The following is a 23,372-nucleotide window of genomic DNA, read 5'->3' on the forward strand; positions in this document are numbered from 1 at the left end:
GTCTGACAAGTTGAAACCATGTAAAATTCTGCTGTTGGCCATTGATAAAATATTCCAGTGCAACTGGAAGAAGCTGGGAGGTTACTGCATCAACTCTGCAGTTAATAACCTTTAAAAACCCCATTCTACGTTGTGTGACAAAGCACTTTGACCTCTGGCTATGTAAGAACTGTCCCATATCCTTCAGCAATGCTTATCCAGTGAAACCACTGAACTGATGGATGGATCAGGCTGAAGACATGAATTTCTCTGAATTTCTTGGGATCTACGTGTGTCTCTTCTCCATTTTGCCTCCCTGTGTCCAGACCTCCAGGGCTGAATGGAGCAGTTCTTTGCTACGAGCCCATTCCCTGAACTAGGGCAGTGCTCAGGCACAAAAGCAGATTGTTTAAGTGGGATGTAGCACTGACATTTCTGTTAGAGAAAGCTTTTATTTCCCAGAAAAATTGGTCCATTAGGTGGCAGTTTTGAGAGATATTATTTGGTGTGGTCAAACCGGATGATTTGGGATGTTTCAGAGGCATTAAAATAAGGTTGTGAAATCAGAGCAGTGGGGATCTTGCAGCGTGTGTCATTTTTGTGGTGGCCTGAAGGAATTTACAGCCTGGTGTTACAGGGACACGGCTTTGTTGTCATCTTAAAAACGCCTTTAAAAATGTTCCTGTTCTCAATAAATGAGAACTACAGCGATTCGTGCCTTAAAGAATGTGAAATGAGAAAAATACACATTCTTAGGTCCGTTGGCAATTTATTTTTCTTATAACAGGAACATTATTTCTGCCTAAGCCTGTCTTTCCATGCCATTAAAAGTTGGTGCGTTCAGTGCTGAGGTGATGAAATAGCATCAAATCAGGCAGTTTGCATCTTGTTTTTGTTTGAAAAAACAAAAAGCAACACAAAACCACAACAAAACCCAAACATTATTTCTCATAAGATGTTTTGGAGTGGAGCAATCATTCAGAAAATGAAAAGATCCTTTGTCTCAGAGGCTCTTCTGTTTGGTTCTTTAATCTGAGCAGCTGTCTTTCTCCTTCCCCGTGGGAAGTTGTGGAGGGTAAATAACACGGAAATTCATTTGAGGATGGAGACGTTAAGGGTTGGCATGGACAATTAATTTGTCATTAGACAGAATTAATTTCATTTGATCCTTACATGGCTTTGTTGCTGCATGTAAATCGAGCAGCTTGACGAGTTTAGCCTGCACCTACAGCTCTGCTCAGCCTGCTGCAGTGTGGGCCCGTTTGGCTGTGAGCGATGTCCTTCCTCACCTATGTGCTCAGTGCAGGTTGTGGGGAGCTGTCTGGGTTTTTGTTAGCAGAGGCCCTTTCTGGGTTTGTGAGACCTAAAAGCTGTGCTCAGCGCAGCTGGGATGTTGAGGTTTTGGGGCACATGTAACAGGAACACTTCAGAAGTGTCCACACTTGTTAACATCTCTGCCTTCTCTCTCCGTTTCTTGTTGTAGCAGAAGTAGCTGCACAAAAGCAGTGATCCCTTCCTGAACAGAGCTGGCGCGTAGCTGATAAAGCACAGGTTTTATTGGTTTTGATAAGAATGAATTAACTGGAGGACCCCTGACCAAAGGTTTGACAGAAACCTGTTCATCCCATTTTGCTGAGATGCTGAATGGCCACAGCCCCTTCATCTTGCTGGGCATCAGTCTTTGCTTCCATAAAGCAGAGGTGCTGATGCTGAACTTCCCTAATGTGCTGCTTCTAACATTGACTGATAACAAGTGCAGCGTGAAAGCCTAGAGGTAGTGCTACATATCTGTCCTGTTAAAGGGAAGCTTTCCAGGAACCAAGTTAGTAGAAACGCTGTCCTCATAAGGCACCTGCTTTTGCATATATTCTCTTAGCATTTTTCAACTCCTTCATTGTGTCTGCCCCAGTTTTACCCAGAAGGGAGAGTCTCTTGCTGGTGCTAGATTGATGAACTAAAGTTGAAAGTTTTACAAAATGAGACCAAGGATGAAAGCAAAGAATGCATTCAACTCAGAACTATAAAGGAATATGTGAACAATTGTTTTTATTTTTTTTCTTAAAGGCAGCAAATTTCATTATTTCTGTTAACCAGTGAAATCTGAAGAGGAATTGATGATACCATGCAGATTTCTTTGTGAGCTCATGGTGACACTTGAGTTGCATTTACTGTGTAGGGTTGATATGTCAGGAGACAGCACTGTTCCAGTAGGAGCAAACAAGGAAGAGTCTGACCTGTAAGTGGGGAAATGTGAGATTTGCCCTTCTTGGCAGTTCTGATCCATTTAAAAAACAAACTGGAAAAATGCAGTTTAACTGTTCCCCCAGTGAATGAAAAGCAGAGGAAGCTAAGGGATGAAATCAGAAATCAAAGGCTGGGTATCCAGCCTTATCAGAGATGGTCCGGAAGCAACTAAATGGGTTCTAAATGTAGAGGGAAAGATGGTAGATGCGAAGAAAGGGAGGAAAAAATCCTGAGTGCCCATTAGCATGCCAGACTATCAGCAAGCTGAGTAGGAGAGCAGTGTGAAAGCAAGCATTAGTGATGGGTAGCTGTCCTCCCCTTCCAGCTTGCTGCAAGTCCACACTAGCCAGTGCTTTGTACATGCTTTAACCACCCAGTAAACAGGCCCTTGTGTCTTGGTCAGCAGCCTTGCTCCTGTTTAAAGCATTCTGGTAGCAGACAAAACAGGGACCATGAGAATCATCATAACTTTGAACAGTGAAATCAGCCAAGCTGAGTTTTGGTTCCCATCTCCCACCACCCCTGTGCTCTTCCTGCAAGCTTGCATTTGCTGCATGCTATGAAGTATGTGCGATGGCACTGCCCATCCCTCTGGTTCCTGCCAACCCCCAAGCACAGAGATCACCATGTGCCCAGAGTGGTGCAGAGCTTCCCCTGCAGTCTGTCTGATGTGTGCCCCTGGTCTGCTCTGTTGTGTGATCAGCACAGCGCTGTCAGTACTGCTGGGCTGTGCGTAACGCCTCCTGTGGTGGTACCTTAACAGCCGTATCCATCACCTTCCATTCATTCAGACATTAGGATTTAAAACCACTTGAGAGACCCCCTGTTTCTTTGTGTGGATGGTGGGAAAGAAAGTGCTGTTTAGAGCATAGGGGGAGTTGCTTTTCTGTTCTCTTTGCTGTTTGCATCGGTGGGTCAAATTGTCTAATGACTTTAATTCTAAGCTTTGTGAAGCATTTTTATTTTAAAAATGTATTCCTTAAGTATGAAATATATGTTTGAAGTGCAAGAACGTTGAATTTAGAGAATAATGATCACATTCAACCCGGATCGGTGGCTGATGCTAAAGAGGCAATTACGTCTGATTTGTGAAAGAGAGCAACCTGTGCAGAGCGCCGTACCTGCGGGGCGCAGCGGCGCGCTCTCTGATCTCAGCTAAGAAGAGTGGTGTCTAATATTAGAGTTTGCTTTGTCAGGCAGCCTGTGTGCGGGACGGGGTGAGTGTGTGATGCACAACGTGAGCGGCCGTTGGCCTTTGTTGCTGAGGGAGGAAGTAGGGAGAAGCTCTGTCCAAAAAGTTCTGGTTTTTTATGCTGCCGTTTCTTTGTTTATAGTCCTGAACTGTTGGTAAAGGGGGAAGTGCTTAGCATGGCTGTCATCCCCATAGGCATGGAAACTTCAGTGAAACTACAGTTCAGCAAATGGCAGAAAGCGAGAGGGAGAGTGAAAACTTATTCTGGGGAAGTCTGGAGGGGAAGTATCTTCACATATGTAAAAAGCTGCTGTAGGGGAGCAGATAAACTTTTGCTGAGGCTTGTACTGAGACTTAGGGGGATCAGGGTGCAGGCAGGGCTGCTGTGCCACGTCCTGCTGTAAAGCTCCTACTGCTGCTTTCTGGACTCGAGGCAGATGTTTTGCACAAGGAGTCTCCTGCATAGCATTGATTTTTGACTTTATGTGTTTAGCATCCGTGGTGTGCACAAGGCTGAGGCAGAGACAAGCAGCTCACTGCTTTTTGGGCACTTCTGTTCTCACCTTCTATTCTCACTGTCTCTTAATGTGATATCTCTTGGGTGTGTTGTTACTAGAAGTGAAGAGGCAGGGACAAGCCTGAAAAATAAGAGCTGTGAGTGGAGTAAGAAGAGCTTTTTGGAGAAAGTTGAGGAGAGGGATTTTGATCATGAGCTCTTGCTGAATGATCGGCTCTTGTTACCTTTTATCTGCCCATCTTCTGGCATCAAGCAGTGGGTATGGTTCATCCTGTCCTTCTGGAGAGGCCAAATTTGAGCTAAAGTCTGTCTGAGTTATCCAGAAAATTCTGCATCGTGGATCTGTTGTGGTATGGAGGTGGGAGTTCATGTTCATTGTTAACTGCTGCTTTCCAGCTCCGCACATCAGGTGCCAGGGAGAGACCTCAGCCCTCTGCTGCTGCATCTTTCTTCTTGACAGTCAGTTCTACTCGCTGTGAAGGAGTTATGCCCAGAAGTATAAATGCTGATAGTCCATTTTCTTCAATAATACACAGCAGATGTTTAGTATGGAAACTAAACCGTGATTTTAGTCTGTAACAAAGCAGATCTGGTGAATGCTGGGCCTGTGGTCTTTATTGCTGTGTGGTTTGGCTGAAAATAAAACATAAACAAATAAGAGTGTGCATAATGTTGTGATCAAATATTAATTAAAAGATGCTGAATGTTTTGGTTTTAAACATTTAATCATCGTTCTTTTTCAGATGTATATAATGAATATATTTCCTAAATAATGTTTTTCTTCTGGTAAACTGATTTTTCCACTTGTTTTTAATGAAGCTTGACTTCAGTACTTTGCGTTTTGTCTAATGGCTTGAGCATAACATTCTTGATGTCAGTGCAGTTCTGAGGATAGATTTTGTTGACTTAATATTGCAGAGCCAGTGGAGGGAGAACAAAGAGAGGAACGTTTTTGTCTGCATGAATTAAGCAGTGCTCCGGCAGCTCTCTGGAAGGAAGGCATTTGCTGAGTGGCAGCTAATATTAACATTAGCCCAACTAACTTGTAGGTTATTTAAAGGTAATATTTTCCTTTGGAAACGTTTGAAATTTGAAGAAACCCGCGTATGTGGGCAGTTGTCACAGGGGCTGAAGGTTCTTTCTTAAGTACAGGAGTGCCTTCTCTTCTTGAGCAGGGGGTTGCCTGCAGTGCATCCATCTGCTCACAGCTGGACCTTGGCATCCCCTGGCTGGGCAGCTTTTGTGAGAGCACCTGCAGCTCTGGAGCTGGGCTGAAAAAAAACCAAAAGAAGTGAAGATGGGATTGTTTACCTTAAAAAGTAGTTGAAGAAGAGGTGACAAGTTGATAGCTCACAGTCTAATGAATGGTTTCGAGAAGTTGTTTGGGAGCTGTTGTTTTCCTTGTCTGTGCAGCACAAGAACAAAGGTGTTCAATGAAGCTGAAAGGTGGCAAATTAAAAACTGATAAAAGAAAATACAATTTCAAGCAATGGAAAAAGCTGTGGGATTCATTTCCACCATATAATTGGCAAGGTCATGAATTCATCGGGGTTCAGAAAGAGGCTGGATATTTATGTGAGCAATGAAAATATCCAGAGAAGTTGTCAGTGAGAGATTGTTTTTCACATGCGTTTACTAAATACTGATTTTTTGGGTTGGGAAGTCCAAGGTGAAGTTGGGACTGGAATGGAGGCAGAGGACCACAATCCCATACCTGCATGGTGCAGACCCTGTCCGTCAGAGCCTCTGTGCCTTTTGGGCACCTGGTGTTGTTCTTCAGCACTCCTGGGCTGGGAGGAAGGACAGCCAAGGACAGCTTGTGGTCTCTGCCAGCCAGCACCCAGTTCCAATGCCAACATGCTACAAATCTGGGCTCAGGAATCCAGAAGCAAGAGGTGGCAGACCTCTTTCGAAGTGCAGCTTGGTGGACGTTAATGATCAGATGTTGTGTGGCTGAACCTCTTGGGAGAACTCAGCTTGGTGCCTTCCCTCCCGTCATCAGTGCCCCTTCTTATCTCTTTTGCTTCACCAACTTTGGCTGCAGGTTGTGTTCAGAGTGTTTTCAGGGAGCACAAGGCTCTTTTTTACGGATGTAAGGGAGAGAAAATGAAGGAAGTAGCTGAAGAGGAGCTGAGCTTTGGGTATTTTGCTTCATTGTCTGAGGCAACCCCTGCATATGGGCTGTTGGCTGTGCTAATGAGATGTGTTCTGTGCATATTGTCTGAGCTGAGGTCTGGGCTGAGAGAAGAAACTGGTCTAACAAGGCCAAGGAGGTGCTGTTCGGTGCAGCTGATGCTTCTAACCTCTTCTTTTCTTTCCTTTTTCTGTTCAGTAGCTAAAGTTGGCTTATATGCTTGAAGCATTGAATTTGTTATTCGTTCGTGTTTTCAAGTGATACAAGTTAAAACACGTAACCCACACGGTTTCTGTAATGTGAAATCTGTGTTTTGGCCACACTGCAGTAAACTGTGGAACTTCAGTTCAAAGTAATGGCTTATTATCACCTTGTCTCAGATCAGTCACTGGATGTGATAAAATAAGCGCTCTTAAGCTAGCCCAGACTCACTGGGGGTGAGCTATGGGAGGATCTGACCTATGATTTCCGAAACTTATTGAAGTTCTTCATGTTTGATATCCTGAAGTTATGAAGGAGAGGGAATATTTTGTGAATTAAGTCAAATGTAGAAAAGGAACATTTTCTAATAAAGCAGCTGGGTGAAGCATTAGCTGGAAGCCCTGCTTTGTTTGCCTGTCTCAAAAAGCCCCACATGCTGTATTTCTAGAACAGAAATAAGTCTATAAAAAGACCAAGAAATTACTAAGTTCAATTTAATATGTTGAACTGATTGCATGAACTTGGTTCTCCGATTTCTCTGATTTATTTATTTATTTTTGCAGAGATAACTGCACTGGTTTAGAGCACGGTTCAGTCTTTTCTCAACTTAATGATATTTAAGAGGTTAAACCTGCAGGAAATTGGCTTTTAAGAGATTTAGAGGCCAGAATATGGGTTACTTACTGGGCAGAAGGAGAAAGAAATCAGAGGGTAAGGAGTAACTATAGGGCTGAATTTTTATGTGCTGTAGACACTGTCAGAACAGAAGAATCTGATGCACAGCCACAGAAACTTTATTTTCAGGTTTGAATAACACTTCATTTTTCCCCTTTTTCTTTTTGAACGGATGAATAAAATATCAGTTATTTATTGGTGGTAAGTAGGGACGGATACATTTTCTGTCAGTTGCCTGCCTTCTTTCTGCCAATGACGGTAATGGAGTGGCTGGGAGGAAGGAGGGGACGGTGTTTCCTTTCTTTTTTTTTTTAAATGATCGTTTTTCAAATGCAAACTGAACTCATGGTGCCATGTAGCTGTCAGAGCAGCGTGGCTCTGTTCTGAGCCCAGTGGATACGGCAGCTTCACACTGGTGTGGGATTGCTGCTGTCTGAGCAGCGGGGCTGAGAGGAGCAGCAGAAAGAGGATTTTGGATGAATAGATGAGACAGATAGAAAACAGAGCTTGTGCTTGAGACAGGCGGTGGGAAACATCCCAGTGGAAGGGAGTTAAATGGGGAAAAAAACCCCACCAGAACAGCCATAAAATTATTTCACAGCAGGAGGCTAAGAAACATAACTAAACATGTTAAACTCACTGTGAAGCAAGAGGACCCCAGGGGTATTTTAGTCAGATAATATTTAGTTTGCTGCAGTGTCAGTTGTATGATTGCTTGTCATCTGGCATATGTATGTGCTTTAAGCAGGATGAGGCTTTCAGAGACCATGAACAATTTTCCAGAAGATGGTAAGCAGGGGATTTATCAGACACAGATTAGAAGAGTTACAGTGGATTTATTTGCACTGGTCCATTGCCAGGACGTAAGGCAAAGCCAAGCCCTCTCTGCTGAAGTGCTGAAGCTGAGGGACAATAGCTAGAAAGGAAGAGCTGTAAATCTGAAGAAGGAGTTGCAGAATGTAAGGGCCTATGAGTTATACTTGCAATTGTAGTTGCACATTTAGAATGACCTGCAGGACGTTTGCCAGTGGAGCTGCTGTGCTGGAGTGCAGAAGTTTAGAGGTGATGGTTGGGCTTCCTGGGGAATCCCAAAGCAGCTGCCATTTGTCTTTCCCTCTGTCTCGGCCTCTTTGCTCAGTTGTGGTCTCAGTGAAATCTGCTGGATGTTTTATGGAGTCAACTGCCTTTTTTGTATATGCTGCTTTAATTGGGGCCTTGAGTAGAAAGTCAATGGTGTGTGTGCACATATGTGTCTGCAGTCAGTACTCGTTTGCAAAGTAGCGTGGAAGTAGGATCAGCCTTAGAGAGAAGTGTTGGGAAATAGCTGTTCCTGAGAAGGAAACTGTTGGGACATTTGGGGAAAGAAAATGTTGGTTTAAATGTGATTAGTGCCAAAGATAAGAACGCTGAGAGAAATGGGGTTTGCCTTGTGGTGAGAGAAATGGGGTTTGCCTTGTGGTGACAGAAGATGCTGCTGTTGACAAGGGGGATTTGAGAAGTTTCTGGTAATTTGATTTTTGCTAGTTTTGTTTGACGTTTTTGTTCTGGAAGGCTCAATGAGCTCTTGTTAGCAACGCTCTGGGGGGGGTCAGGAGCTGAGGAAATCTCCTCTTAGTTAGGTTCCCATAGCAGCAAAGTCTGATTGAATTGGCATTTTTAACCACTGTGCCTTCAGTCTCCAGGTCTCTGTCTCTCAGGTCTTTCTGTGGCCGCTTCTTTTACCTTTTCTTCCAGCCATTTTCCAGGAGGCAATGGCATGTTTTGTGTACAGCCTTTGAAAACCATCACCTCATTACAAAGTTGGGCTTAACAACGTAGCTATGGGTACAATTAACAGTTGTTTTGAAAAAAATTTGCTAGAGAGGACCAAGCCACTTGTAAAACTGCACTAACCTCCTTCACCACCTGTAGGCTGATGATGTGGAATAATAACATCTGATGCTGCAGCTTATGGAGATGGCTGTGCTGCTACACGAGATGCAGGGCTCAGTGCTCTGCTGTCATGAATTTCATCGCCTTGATGCAAATTCATTTCTCTCAATTACCAAGATGATGTTGAATTGTAACCCTCCTCTTTGATAAACACATCACTGAAGTTGAGATTTATTTGCCTTTATTCAGCAGACAAGTTACCTGTCAAAGAAGGAAAATAGACTGGTTTGTTATTACTCATATTGAGTGTCAGTTGATTGTTTCTTGTTCCTCTTCTTCTCTGCCTTCATACAATTTGTTTGTTGGTATTTTCTTCAGGTATTTTATGAGATACCACAATTATGAAGTGACTGATAATTGCCAGAGCCTGTACGTCCTGCCCTCCTTTGCAGAGGGTGGTTCTGTTCCTCTCTCCTGTTCTCATGGCCTCCTAACACTGGGGAGTTCCTCACTAATAGTGAGCTCAGGTCCACGAGCATCCACCAATCTTTTCTGAAGGATGGAAAGGATATATTTTGTCAGTAGATCTTTACACCATCTGACTGTTAAAGTGTTTTTTGGTTACTCCTGACCACATTTTTGCTTTCATTCCCACACTTCACGCTGCTAATTTTTATCCTGTTAAGCAGTTGGTCCAACCTTTGGATGCTTTATACGTGTGTACCTATATAGCTTAAAGCAAAAAAACCACACGTCACCATTCATCTTTCTCTTCTATTTGTGTTGTTAGGAGGAGTAGTTAGCTAAATTATACCTGATTGCAAATAGCATCTGTTTGATGTTGAAGCTCTGTATTCTTTCTTCAGTCGCATTTTGAAGCTCTCTCTTATTGCTACTGATTTGGAGTTAGGAGTCTGGAGAGGAAGAGGAGGGGAAATCTTGCCACTGATTTCCTATAATGAAGCAGTCTATTAGCATTCTCCTAAAATTATCATTAATTAAACAAAAAGCTCATCTAGCACTAGGAGCAGGAATATTTCTGCACCATCAAAAAGGCACTGAGTGGGAAATATCATTATGATTCCACTTTACGAAGTCTCTCTCCTCTGCCAGGCTGGAACCCGTGCAGGAGCGAGAAAGCAAGCGAGCTGTGTTTGGGTTTTGGATTAATAGTTGAAGTTCACTCATGTGGAAATAAAGCAGATTTTACTTTGACTGGAATTTGTCATTAAAAAGCCATTATCAGAACCGACCAGCACAATTCCTGCTCTTTCCTTGCTAATGACAAAACAATCTGTTCTTTCAAACACAACAACCTTATATTTTCTTTCAGAGAATGGCGCAGGAGTCCTAACAGAGCAGAAGCTGGGTGAAGAAAGGCAGCCCAAAGATTTATTGATCAATAAAGCAGACAATTACAGCTTGTTTATAAAAGGGAAAGAAAAAATCTCCAACCCAAAACCTTGGGTCTGCAAGCAACACTGAAGCTCTAATAATGACAACTGTGGTATCCAGCTTCAAACGATAAAAGTCAATAGGAAGATATAGGATTTCAATAAAATTATGACACTAGATAAACTTTACCCCAGGAACAGATTTTCCCAGAGTGTGTGACTGACTTCAGTGAGATTTGTAACTTTAATTTCTTTCCTATTGATTTTTCTTTTCTCCAACTAATTAGAAAGTCTGCGGTGAATTCTGTGTGTATAGGTTTGAGGAGGGGCCAACAGGCATCAAGGAGAATAGGGCCTGAGATTTTATTTATACATACCTATATATAATATAAATAAAGGGTCCAAAGGCATTTTTAATTCTTTTACTATATTTTGCTTTTTCTCCACTTGCTTCCAATATACAGCAGGGAGCTGTGTGTTCTCCTCCCTGCGTGTCGGGGGCCATGGGCTGCCCTGGAGGTGTGTGCAGTGCTGCTTTGGTGATGTGGCTGTGCTGTAAGGATGATGGCAACTGGTGGATGCTTATTGGAAGGCTTCTCAGTTCTTCCCCTAAAAACAACCCCACGAGGAGTTCCTAGAAGAACTCTCTTATGTTACTGCTGCTTCTAAGCTGCTCCTGTTGCCCTCTAGTGTGTCAGTGTCAATAAACTTTTCTGTGTCTTCGAGTTACTTACCAAATATGGGTCAGATGTTGGCTTCAGGTAGGAGAAGGAATAGAGATGGTGGCAGAAGAACTGGAGAGAAGTTTGATCCTAGAGCTCAAACCAAGACCTTCAGAACATGGTTAGAGCGAGCTGCATTTCTGTTCTGGTGTTGATTAGAATGTGGCCAAAGTGAAGAACACCCAAATGTGTGCTGTGTTCTGCTCCTCCAGGGACTTTACAGGAACTGCTTTTGGTGAACTGCCATTGCAAAGTCAGAGTGTGAGTTACGGGACAGCAAAGATGGTTTGTGCTGGGTACATTTTGGAAATTCTCCATGGGACCCCATTTTAGCAATTCTGCTGAATACTGCCTTGACAGTGATGTGAGAAAAAAGTCAGAGAAGATATACTGAAGTCACAGCAGAGGTCTTTGATGGGCTTGTGGAGTATTTTGTTGTATGGGATGAGGGGATACTGCGGCAATGACAGAACTAGGATTAAATTGTTGAGAATCTTCTTAAGCAGAGAACTTCTCAACAAGAACTTCAGTTTCCTGCCAAACGAACAAGATCTTTAGGAGGGAGAGAAAAGCTCTCAGTAAATGCTCTCGGTGGGGGACGAATTGGAAAATGGAGCTGGGGACCACTTGTTGGTGAGAAATGATTTCATTACAGTATTAATATTTAGAAATAATTAAGGAGGAGAACTCGACTCCAGGATCAAGTGTTTAATTGTGCCGCCCTTTATTCCAGTTTTTCAGCCCCTTTTTTTTAATCCAGCTTGTGCTGTGTTTGCTGTGCATGCCTTTTCCTGGCGAGTTGCATCTTTTCAGTGTACAGCTTTGAAGGGCAAGGTCTGTAGCTGGCTGCAGGGGAAACACACCCCATAAGAATGTCCTGCTCCTGTTCTCATCCAGCATTGTCCTAATGTGAAAGCAGACGGTTGCTGTTGCAGCTGAACAGCTTGGGGAGCTGCTGGAATCTTGCTGGGAAGGACTTGACTGACCTCATATTCGGCAGTTAATTGGAAGCCAAGTGTGATGGGAATTGCCACAGGTCCTGTTTGCTGCTGAAAAAATGCTCAGGGGTTTGGAACTGCCCTCCTGTAATGGAGAGAACATTGCCATGTTAAATTATCACATTGAGGAACGATGCTTTGCAGAAAATTAGAATAGGGAGCAGCTTGGAGTACATAGAGAGCTAGTGAGATGAGGCTGTAATTGCAACAGTGTGCAAGGATAAACCCAGTAACTTCAATAAAAGCCATCATTATGTACTCTTCTGTGTCCTAGACAGGGATTCTGGGGTAAACAGAGAATGAAAGTCTAAGCAAAGGCAGGCTGCCTTCTGGAGAGTACACCTGGCAGACTGGGTGACGTGTGTGTGTTACTGGGGGAGAAGGATGGAGCCATCCTTTACTTCTGGTTTTCTGCTGAACAAGTTCATTACCAGGCAGGTATGGTGTGACTCCATCTGGTGTTCTCCTCCTATAGTAACATGGAAGTTTTTCTTTTCATGTGTCTGTTAGATCAGTAATTCTTTGTAAACTGTACTGGAAAACTGTTCTTTCCTTAGAAAAGTATTTCTCTTCATTCAGGCCTGAGCAAGAAGCCAATAATAGCTTCCATCACTCTGTGTTAGAACCTGTTTTTCTTTATTAACGCGCTACTTGCAGCCTGAGGCTGGGCTTTGATCTTGAGATCCTTTTACCTGCTGACCAGCCCAACCATCTTGGCTGACCTTTCAGTGCATCATCACATGCTCTGGACAAAAACCATTCCTGTGGCAGTGCCCCCTTCTTATTTTCACACCTTGAGTTTGGCTGTTCCTTCCCTTCCCCATGCATACACGTGCTATCCGCAGTCAGCGTTTGACCTTTAGCTTAGAATGGGAAGGCTGTGGGCTTCAGGTGCAGGCTTGCTTGACTGAGCAGTTAGCATCCCTTTCTCTATCTGAAATATAGCCCTTATTATTAAACATTAAGTTTGGGATTGAGGGGAGGGGGCTTTCCTATTCCGGTAATTTTTGATTTCCACAGGAGAGCAGGGTCCCAGCCAAGTGTTTCATCATGGCTATGCAATGTCTGTGAGCTGCTCCAAGTTCTCTGTAGCAGCAGTGGCCTGGGAATGGCACAGCTGTAAAGCTGAGTGATCCTCTAATAACAGTTTGGATGTTTGTGATCACAGCATTCACAGAGATAATGGATTTGCCCTGAACATTTGTGCATTGCTGCAGCAGGGTGAAATAGAAATTTCAGCAATAAAAGGGAAGCAACTCTGTAAGATTTCCTAGGAGTTTCTGCTCTTTTGATTTATGCGGTGGGAATGTACTGCTTTGGCTCTGTTCTGCAGCCTTGCAAACATCAAGGCTCTTCAATACAGTCAAAATATGAAACATTTCATCAGCTCTCTAATCCCTGTATGCACACTGCACTGTACCCAGCAATCTCTTTAAAACATACCTGGCTTTCTGGAATGTTGTTCAGCCTTTTGTCCCCACCAGTGTCTTGCCTACAAGGTGCTACTGAACACAGTTAGCTTTCAAGTCCAGCTTTTTACTTGGGAGTGTGAAAGCTCTCAGAGCATGGAGAAGGATCCTCCTGTTTGTAACCATCAGCAAATAGGAAAGTGAGCCAAGCACATTCTCGGCAGGATATTAACCTCTGAAATATACTAATTACAAGCACTGAATATTGCAGCGCTCAACAGGTGATCAGTCACATACCATTTGGAGGATATTTGCTCTTAGTCACTTTGCCCATCATCACATCTATTTCATTTTTGTTGCCATAATTCTGTTCATTCACTGCTGGAATTCTTTGGCAGGAAAAATGTCAAGTACTGCACTCAATGTTTTGCTGAAGAAATCTGTTCAGCCCTTTGAATTAGAACAGCGTCTCCAGAAAGAAGGAAGGCTCTGGTTTCAGTTATTTGCTTGTTAGGGTGAATGCATGTTGCTGTCCTGCAAGGGATGTGTGCTTTTTTATGCCCCAGACAATCTGATTATTCATTTCTTGTGTTTTTCATTGATTTGTATCAGAGCTGCATGCTCACGTCTGTGACTCCATGCACATACAAAGACCACGAGAGTATATCCATCAGGGTTTTGGTTTTTGTTTTTGCAATGGAGAAAAACAAGTTGTCCTGAGGACCCTCCTGCATGAGCGGGTTGAGGGTCTTTACCCCTAATGATGATTTCTGTTCTTCCCTGCAGGAGCGTGATGGGATGCGGGCCATCCTGGAGTCGTACGACAGCGAGCTGACCCCAGCAGAGCACTCCCCACAGCTGAACCGGCGCATGCGGGAGGCCGAGGAGATGGTGCAGAAGCTGCACGCTCATAACTCCGAGCTGGAGGTAATAAAGCAGCATCCTTCTCTAACCCCAGAGGGGGGAACAGCTGAGGCCGTTTAAGACCGAGCTGCCTAGCAGTGTGCTCTGCAGAAGGCAGGTTTGCAAAATGCAGACTTGGGAATGCCAACGTCACTGAGACCCGCCGCGTGGTGTCGGTGATTCCCTGCAGTGTGTGCAGCAAGGCTCTCCTGCAGGCTGTGTCACTAAGGGTGTGCTCACTGGGCCTTTACTTAGAGCGTTTGGAGGAGTAAAGAACCTGTCTGCTGTTACTCTTCTCTTTGTGGCACTGGGCCTGAAAGCCCCAGAGCACCAGTAACTACATTAACTGCTTTTTTTATACTGGGGTTTTCTCTAAGAAAAACATTTTCTTTTTTTCTGAAGGTAGTGTTTCTCAAAGGGATTCTTATATTATTATTCTCTTTATGTAAATTTGCAGGCTGAAACGGGGCTATAATGAGGTAAATTATAACATCCATTTGCCAAATTATTCCCTACCTCCCTGCTGTATTTGGTGGTAGTGGAACGGTCCTGAATAGAAATATTTAGAAATATCTCTGTGATCTTAAATCTTGGCATTTTTATTCCATAGATTTCACAGTAACTGTAAGTATGTGAGTTTTCCTTTCTTCGTGTCTAATTCTACCAGCAGTCAGATTTATAGACCCTGTAATTCAAATGGAGTAAAACTTGTAGTAATTGCTGCTCCTGGGATTCCTAATGAAGTGAACTGCCCCGCTGTGCATCCATCTCCTTGTCACTCCTGTCATTTTCAGGAAACACTCTTTTCTTCTTTAATAGATAGGGGCTTCAGATGGGGAGTACTGGCTCCAGTGACCTCGAGAGCCTTAGCAGGCAGAGCAGTGTGGTGTGAGATCTGTATTGCATTGTAGGTCCTCTTCCTCCCTGTTTCTCAGTTTTGGGCAAGTTAAGCCAGCAATCAGTGGCAGATGAAGAGGAAACTTCCCTAAATGTTTTCATCTCCATGTGGTTGTTTGATATCCGCGTTGTTGAACAGCAGGATCAGATGTCACTGGCATGACATGCTAGGTGGCTGATTCATCCTGTGCTCTGAGTTGCTGCCTGCGGTGGCTCTGGGTTGATGGATGAAGATGTCCCGAGTTGTTTTGCTGTATGGGTCGAATCTGCACTGGGTGGTAGCAGATTACCTTTTCCTTTTCAGGTGGAAGTGTGGAGGAGTGTTGGAACCAGTTCCTGCATCCCTTTAATTATTTATAGGGAACAAATGATAAGTTTATCTTCATGGATATGGATTAAGGGCTACGTGGAAAATTTCAGAAAGGAGCTGTGTTCTCTGGAGGTTTGTTTTGTGTGATGTCAACCTTTAAGTCTTTCAAAGACTTTGCTAGAAGCAGGATTCAAAGTCCTTATATTCCCCTTGTAAAGTAAAATTTTATGCTTCACTTGCTTGTGTTTGCCTTTCTGACTGCAACGTTGGCTGCCAAATCCAATCAGTTTTGAAATTTTGGAGTTTGTTGTTCTAGTAAAAATCCGAAAACCAGAAAGGGAAATGGAGGTCCATGAGGGCCTGCTGGCATCTCGTCATCAGGAGCAGCAGCTGTAAGTCACTGCCTGCAGATCAAAGATCTGGTTGATAGCAGCTATTAATAACTTCTCACACAATGCTCTGCACCTCCCAGCTCTGCACATTTTAGAATTGTTGGCACCTGTGTGACTCATCTCACAAACAAACAGAGGAGACAGCAGGAATGAGGCACCTTGGAGCTTCGGTTGATTTCTGAAATATGGGTTAAACTATCTCTGATGCTGCGGGGGAAGCAGAAGGGAACTTGGGCACATCTAAATGGTTGTTTTCATGGTTTGTTTTGTTTTTTTTTGCTATTGAACACTTCATTTACCCAAATCTCTGCCCATGTACCCTAGCAGAGAAACCTTTGATACTCATAGAGCTGGCACATCTGTGTGTGTGTTCCTGCTGGCTGCCCCAGTCTGTTACCAGCAGCCCCACCTCTGAACAACCCGCAGAGGGAATAAGTAATGTTTCTAACCAGAGTTTTTTGTACTCTGGAAATGGAGATTTTTCCCATTCATTCCAACAGCAGCCCCATGTGAGAGAGGAGGCTCTCTGCTGAAGATGGTGCATAGGAAGAGTTTGTGCTGAGGCAACAGCTTCTCACTTATCAGAAGCCTCATCTCCCTAGTAAGTCTTCTGCTTGATGTGTAAGTGGAGGTGGGAAGCAGTTTAAAAGAACACAGGGAACAAGAGAGAGGTGTGTAGGCCCCGAGGGCTGCGTATGAGCAGTTTGTTAGTGCATACTGCAGGGATGGTGTGGTGCAGAGCTGTGTTGGGCCCTGTGTGACTGGCAGGACAGCTGCTGGGAACACTGCAGGGTCTGCATCATCAACCTCACTGGGAAGAAAGGCACCTTGCCAGGAGCTCAAATGCAGAGAGATGCTTCCATCCCAGCTCACTTTCTTGCACTTTGCAGCACTGTGTTGCTGCCAAAGAACTGGTCCTGTCTGTGCCTTGATAGGGCAGAGAACCATAGGATGAAGACAGGCTGATGGAGAGCTTTTAAAATCCCCTTCACTGAAGACTGATGATACAAGCTGGATCTCTAATGCATGAGCATGCAAACACGTAGTCTGTTCTGGGGCTGAAAATGATTGCCATCTCCTGCCCAGGACTGCCTGCCCCAGCATGAGCCCTGTTCCACAGAACTGAGCTGGCTGTCAGGGTTCAAGAAAGCCCTTTATGGAGCACTACACGTAAAGCAGGGAGGAGACCAAGAAAAGCACCACCTGAAATGGAAGCTGGAAAAAGCAAGCAGGCTGTGCCAGCCTATTTCGGGTGGTTAATGGAGTGTCACTCAGCATCTTTTTAAAAGTGCGTTTTGGAACTGAAAAGGGAATGAGTTTGTCTCTGGTCAGCATGTAATCAATACATAAAATTAACAGAATTGCATTAGAATTAACAGAATTAACAGGTTATGCTCTTATCGTGACATAAATTTTCAGCTTGCAATATTTGCAGTTTTTGTGCCAATCTTGATTAACTTTTACAACCGTTGCTCCCATTAACTCTAATCTCAAGATAAATGTGACAAAGCAAGAAGCCTCTGAGCGTGTGGCAGCTTGTGACAGAGCTCTGTTGTGGAGTTTAGTGTTTGAAAAGTTAAATCCAGCTGCACAAAAGAGAAATCATCATAAATATAACTCCATTAATAGCTATTTTATTACAACACACTTGGCTCCATATGAAACTTTAATGAAGAGAGATTTGCAAGGAAGACTCACGCTGACACCTTCAATGGTCTCTGGCATTTTTTACATTGAGAGATTTACACTGTCTGTGAACACCATATGTATTCTAATCAGATAATTATGAGTCTGACAATTCCAGCACGAGAAATGCCATATGCTCTGTGCTTTTTGTGGTGTTGTTTTTGTTGTGGATTACTTTTTTCATCGTGGGTATTACTGGTGACCTCCAAACTTGTTGACCAAAAATTGTCACCTTATCTGAGCGTGATGATGCAGCTCATCTGCTGGTGGTACCTGTGGTGTTAGCCACAAGTCTGCTCCTCGCTAAGTGAGTTGCTTAGCAGTCACTCTGGTGCTTCAAGTGCTCAGAATTTATGTGGATGCAATAGAATGTTTATTTGAGCAGTTAACAGTTCCTCCTCGTCTCTCACCTGGCTTCCCCCTCAGTGCTTTTCCACTTTGTTTTACCTCCTTTTTTTCCTCCCTTTGATCCGCACTTTATGCTTGTTGTGCTTTATCCCTCTGCTGAGTTCTCTCTCTCCCTCAAAGGGAAATTGCTTCTTTACATGGCAGAAGGGGTTTCTGTGATGATGGGAGTTTAACAGAGAAATTCCCTTCTATCTGTGTGATGCACAGAGGAGTTTGTTTCCGTGTTCAGGTTTCTCCTGCCTGCTTTCACTGCCTCTCTGCTGCCTTCCAGCCTTTCTGCATCACTTATCTCAGTGACAAGTGTAAGAAGCAGTGAGAAGATTGCCCTGCTCCCTTTGGATGTCCACAAGGAGCAAATCCGAGTCACTAGAGCTTTCCTGCCGTTCCAGCATGGTGTGTGTTTCGCTTGCCCAGACTTCTGCTGTCACTGTAGCATCTTATCTGTAACTCAGGAGGGAGAAAAGAGACTCTCTGGAGATGATGCTCACGTGCTGCACGCACCAGCTAGCACTGATTGCTGAAAAGCAGTGCAGGCCATCATATTCTGACATAACAAACTCCCTGTCAGAATAGCATTTGGAACCTGGGCGCTTTGGCATCTCTCAGCAGTTCTGAGCCTTCCTGGCTGCCGCTGCATCCTTCACCTTCCTTTTCTTTTCTAGAGGAGAGGTGGCTCAGGCTCTGCGTCCTCCAGCACCGCTGTGAATCAGATGATCTTTGGTTCTCTCTTCTCTCACACATTTCATCTTCCTCCAGACCTGAGTGCCCTTGTCAAGTCAGGGAGCTGTGAATTCCCTCTCTCCCTTTTGCACCTGCTGGCGGCTGTGTTTGGGGAGAGCACCTTGCAAAGCGCCGTCACATAAATGAGGAAGTCGCATCGTGAGGGGTGCAGTGATTTGTTAAAGGTGACTGTCCCTGCTCTGTGGGAATGCCCTTAAAACTGGCTGGTGCCACAGCAGCAGAGCCTGTCTCCTTGGACCCAACGCTTTTGTAATTGGTTGAACTAGATCTTAAAGCCCAATTATTATTAATTTTATTTTTATTTTTTGGAGATGCTTCCTCATTTTGGATCTGTACCGAAAATCAGGTGGTGTGTGGCAATGCCTGTGCTATAGGTATCCTGCACAGAACAGGGTTGTAAAGGTGGATTTTTACAGCTTGTTTTAATGTGAATGCTCTGACAGTTTAAGAATGGCTTTAACTCAGCAGTTCCTTGGGACCACAGCTAAAGAGGAGCAGGCTGCCATCATTCTTAAGAAATGAGAATTCTTGACACCAACTTGTAGAGAGTAAATGGAATCATTAATGAAGTTATCTGTCCTTCCAGCCTGTGGTACATATCAGGGGCTGCAGGAAGCAGCCCAGCTGAGGTGAGACCGCGGTGCTGTGTGGGATGGTTGGAGCACAGCAGTCTGCTTTTGTTCTGTGTGTCCAAAGCCTTTGTCACCAGCTGGGGACATCACAGTGGCACCTCTGGAGGCTCTTGTGATAGGTGCTAGCAGCCTGTGCTCCCCTAAAAATGCTCTTGGTGTGAGTAGATCCTCCTGTAGACTCTTCCGATGATGTTTTGAATAACAAAGCACAAACAAGGCTTGACCTGAGGAATTTGTATCACCTTCAAATGCACCTGGCTGTAGGAGATGAGAGAAGCAGGTGAACTGGGTCTAAATTCTCACAGGAGATTTAAAATTACCCAGTTTTCTAGTGATGTTTTGGAAAGAGAAGATAACTGATGTGAAGTTATGAGTCACATTCACCACAATAGAACAGGGCAAAGTGTTTCTTATAGCACTGAGAGCTTTAGAATGCTTTAAACCAGAGAGCCTGCTTGCCTGTGCCCAGAGATACAGGCTTTGCATTCAGATGTCTTCAGGTGGAGGAGGAGGCAAAAACACAGGGTGGGAATGGTGGCTCTGGCAGCAGGCAGAGGTGGCACACAGGGGAGCTGTTTTGAAGCAGTGTGGTTCATCTTGCCTCGTGCTGCCGGCGTGCTGCTGGGGTGAAGCCTGGGTGCAGTGGGTGCAATGCCTCTTCCCCACCAGGCAGAAGGAAGGAGCCAGATTAAGTGTCTTAAGGGAACAGGTAGCTGTTGGCTTCTTGAAGTTAAGGAAGGCTTTGACAGTGTGATTGTACCACTTCCCCGGGTCATATTCTACAATTACAGACTTTTTACTTTATTTCAGTTTCATAGAAATCACATGAATTGCATTCTGTGTTAAATCCTGAGATCTGACTTCTGTGGGTCCATTCCAAGCTGGAAAGCATGGTGAATTCATGCAGTGTTGATGTTATCTGTGTGGCCCACACAGCTGCGCCCATGTTGCTGCCCTGGCAGACCCTGGGGGCTGGGTTTGTGTTCAGGTGTGCTTGGCTCAGTAGGGGCAGGATAAATGTCCAGGCCAGGATTGTCTCTTCTGTGTGTCCCAAAGGTGCTCTGACCATTGCATCACACCTCACTGGAACTGTGTTGGTGAATTAATTTCCTTGTCAGAAAGTGCAAAGTGAAGTTAATGTTTAATGTTCTCTAGTTCTTAGGACTACTACTTAGTTGCATTTTGGCAGTGATGAAAGCTGTAGCAGCTCGTGGAAATTAAGCAGTTCTGAGAGAAGCAAGAAAGCAGCATCTGGTGAAAAGATTAGAATTGAAAATTGTGCGTCCGCAAAACATCACAGCAATTTGATCTATTCCTTGCCTCTGCCTTGCATTAATGACATGAAACAGTGCTTGTTGGGGCATCTTGAGAGATGTTTCGAACTTGTTCAGGTAGGTTGATTTTTATAATGATTGGATTTGAATTCTGTGATTTCTAGTGCTTCATTTCAGGATAACTACATGATCTCTGCATAATTTAGAATTTAAAATATGTATTTATAAGTGTTTTCACGTCACCTTTTAATTCACAGCGATGGCCTCTAGTGACAAACAGGGATTAATGTTTTTAACAATGATTTTCTATTTTAAAGCACGCCATCAACTTTTACCTATAGCCAAGTTCTTGCAATGGCATCTCTGCAGGGCCTGTTTGGGTGCCTCGCTCTTCCTGTCCCGGAGCTGGCAGTGCCCAAACCTTGCTGCATTGGAGCAGCTTGCAGGGCTCTGCAGTGGATCTCTGCCTTTGAGCTCCTGGGCTTGGAGCTCTGCTGAGCTCCCATTGCCTAGTAGTGATAGCATGTACTATGAGCAGCGCTTTGAGAAGACAGCAAGAGCACAAACTCGTTCCCATGCATCCCGAGCTCTTTGCAAGTTGCCAGAATCTCAAGATCCTTCGTAATGCTCTTAACTTTGTTTACTGTAGCAATTAAAACAACAGTAGTTGCTGTCTTAATTTTCTTTCTGAAGCCCATTGATTATTTCCAGTTATGATCTTAATCAGCAGGAGCGGAAGGGTTGTTTCTTCAGGGAACTAATTAGTCTCAGTGCCTGGTTCAGCACGGTGAGCTGAATGGTGCCTAAATGCAAAGGACGACTGCAGTTGTTTTCTTCCAGAAGATACATGATTATTCACTTTTCGTGCTTTCTTCTCCGGGTTACACATTGTAGTTGCTCCCACATCTTCTCCCTGACTTTCCCTGCAGACTGTTTTGTTCCATGCACTGCAGCTTTTGTTTTTCTTCAGTTTGGTTCCATACTGAGGTCATGAATTACAGCATTTGGAAGAAGGTGGCTGGAGCGCCTGTCTTCACTTTTCTCCCTTCTGCTTTGTTTAACTGTGAGTAGCCAAGTCTTGGAAAAGACTGGGAACAGAAGTGAAAAAAAACCCAGCTAATAGTGATATTCACCAAGCTGTAAATAAAAATGGAGCTGTTATACAGATTCTCTCTGTTCAGAGGTGGTCCAAGCAAACTGTAAGGAGCAATTCTCTATTTTCAGAGGCTTTGCAATTTACCTATTTGTTTTGATCGGTGCTAATGTCAAGCATGCTTTGGTTCTGCTAAAAGCTTTGCAGCAGGGCAAACTGAAAGTTCTGGGGAAAGCAGCATTGCATTCTTTGTGCCCTGTGGTGCCAGTGATACTGGTATGAAGTGCACAGCACACTGATTGGGCAAACACTGCTGATTTATATTTTCAATTTGGTTAAATGGCCACAATGGCTGTAGTGATGCCTTCATATTTCAGTTCAATTCAAAACCACATTAAAAGCTGAACCAATGTGTGTTTTAAAGCAGTGATTTTTATCTATTCTGCGTTTTCTTGTGTTTCAAATGTCAGACTTATAAACGTGAGTTTTTGCAGCAACTCTTCTTTTTGGGAGGTTGTTCCTTCTCCCCTTGAAAGCCCAATTTTCTTGGATGAGTTGGTAGTCCTAAATATTTTTAAGTTTTAAAGGATGGCAACAAGAAGCTTGAAAGATGTGTTACACTGTATTATTGGTGCATGAAAAAACAGTGATGGATTCAGTAGTTAAGAATGGAGAAAAGAGTAATAATTTTGTAGAGGTTATTTAAAGTAGAATATATTGGGTAAGGAGAGATTTTTGTTGAGGTTTATTTGTGTAGAGGCTGTCACCGTACATTATTTATTTATGCAAAGAAGCGATCAGTGTCTGCATCAGTTTTAACTCATGGGAGCATCTCTTGAGAGCCCACGAGCTTTGACCGTTTCCCCAAGCCCATGCTGTGCCATGTGTAGCTGGGACTGGGCTTACTGACAGATGCTCCAGAACCCAAAGGCCTTTACCATACATGCCTGGAGGTTCCAGGGCTCTGCCGCTGCCATTTCCACTAATTGCTGCTTGGTTTGTTTCTTCTGTTTACTCAGAGATCATCTGAGTGTGCTTAATTGTTCCTCAGCTGCTATGTGGCAGCACGCAGAGCTCTTGCAAAGAGGGAAGCTGTTGTTGTTGTATGTGGGATTTCCTTGAAGGAGCATTGCTCATCCAGCTTGGTGCAGGCTGCTGTGGTCTGTACTGACCTCAGGTGCAGGTGTATGTAATTCCTGTGGATGTTTGTTGCATAGAAAATGCCATCGGTCTTCAGTTCTTTCTCTGCTTGTTAGAAGCTTGCTTGAAAGCACCGGGCTTTGGTTTATTTTGTGACCAACAAAGTGCAGTGTAGCCATAGGTGTATGTAGGCAGATGTTCCTAGTGCTTGTTCAGGAAAGCATGTCTAAGGAAATGCAGATGACTTGCTTTATACTCTTAAAATAACATAGCATCCCAGGCTAATTCTGAGGGCATTTTGTTGCTTTGTTGTTTATGTATGTTTCTGAGTGCAGTAGATGAGGCTCACAGCTACAGAGAACTGACATTTATCTGCACGGTGCAGCATGACCTTATCGTTCATAAGTGGCATTTCCTCTCAAGATAATGAGCACCTTTTTATTTAGGCCAGACAAAAGCCAAATTCGCTGTAGCTGATTTCTGCAGCCTATTAACACTTTACAGATGATGTTATTGTAATTGTTGCTGATACCGGTTTCTGTTGCATTCCGCTTGCTCT

The 23,372-nt window shown here is 43.9% G+C and overlaps 1 protein-coding gene across 1 annotated transcript in view; it reads left to right on the forward strand.

The window, feature by feature from the left end:
• MAD1L1 (mitotic arrest deficient 1 like 1) overlaps positions 1-23,372 on the forward strand; it is a 321,305-nt gene that overhangs the window by 113,590 nt on the left and 184,343 nt on the right. The window contains exon 12 of the mRNA XM_042828240.1: positions 14,124-14,264. Coding sequence (XP_042684174.1) covers positions 14,124-14,264 — 141 coding nt within the window. The remainder of the gene's footprint in view (positions 1-14,123; positions 14,265-23,372) is intronic.

Source organism: Centrocercus urophasianus, unplaced genomic scaffold (genome assembly GCF_019232065.1).
Source record: "Centrocercus urophasianus isolate 14NV4802_14NV808 unplaced genomic scaffold, USGS_Curo_1.0 seq_29, whole genome shotgun sequence".
In the NCBI taxonomy this organism is placed as follows: domain Eukaryota; kingdom Metazoa; phylum Chordata; class Aves; order Galliformes; family Phasianidae; genus Centrocercus; species Centrocercus urophasianus.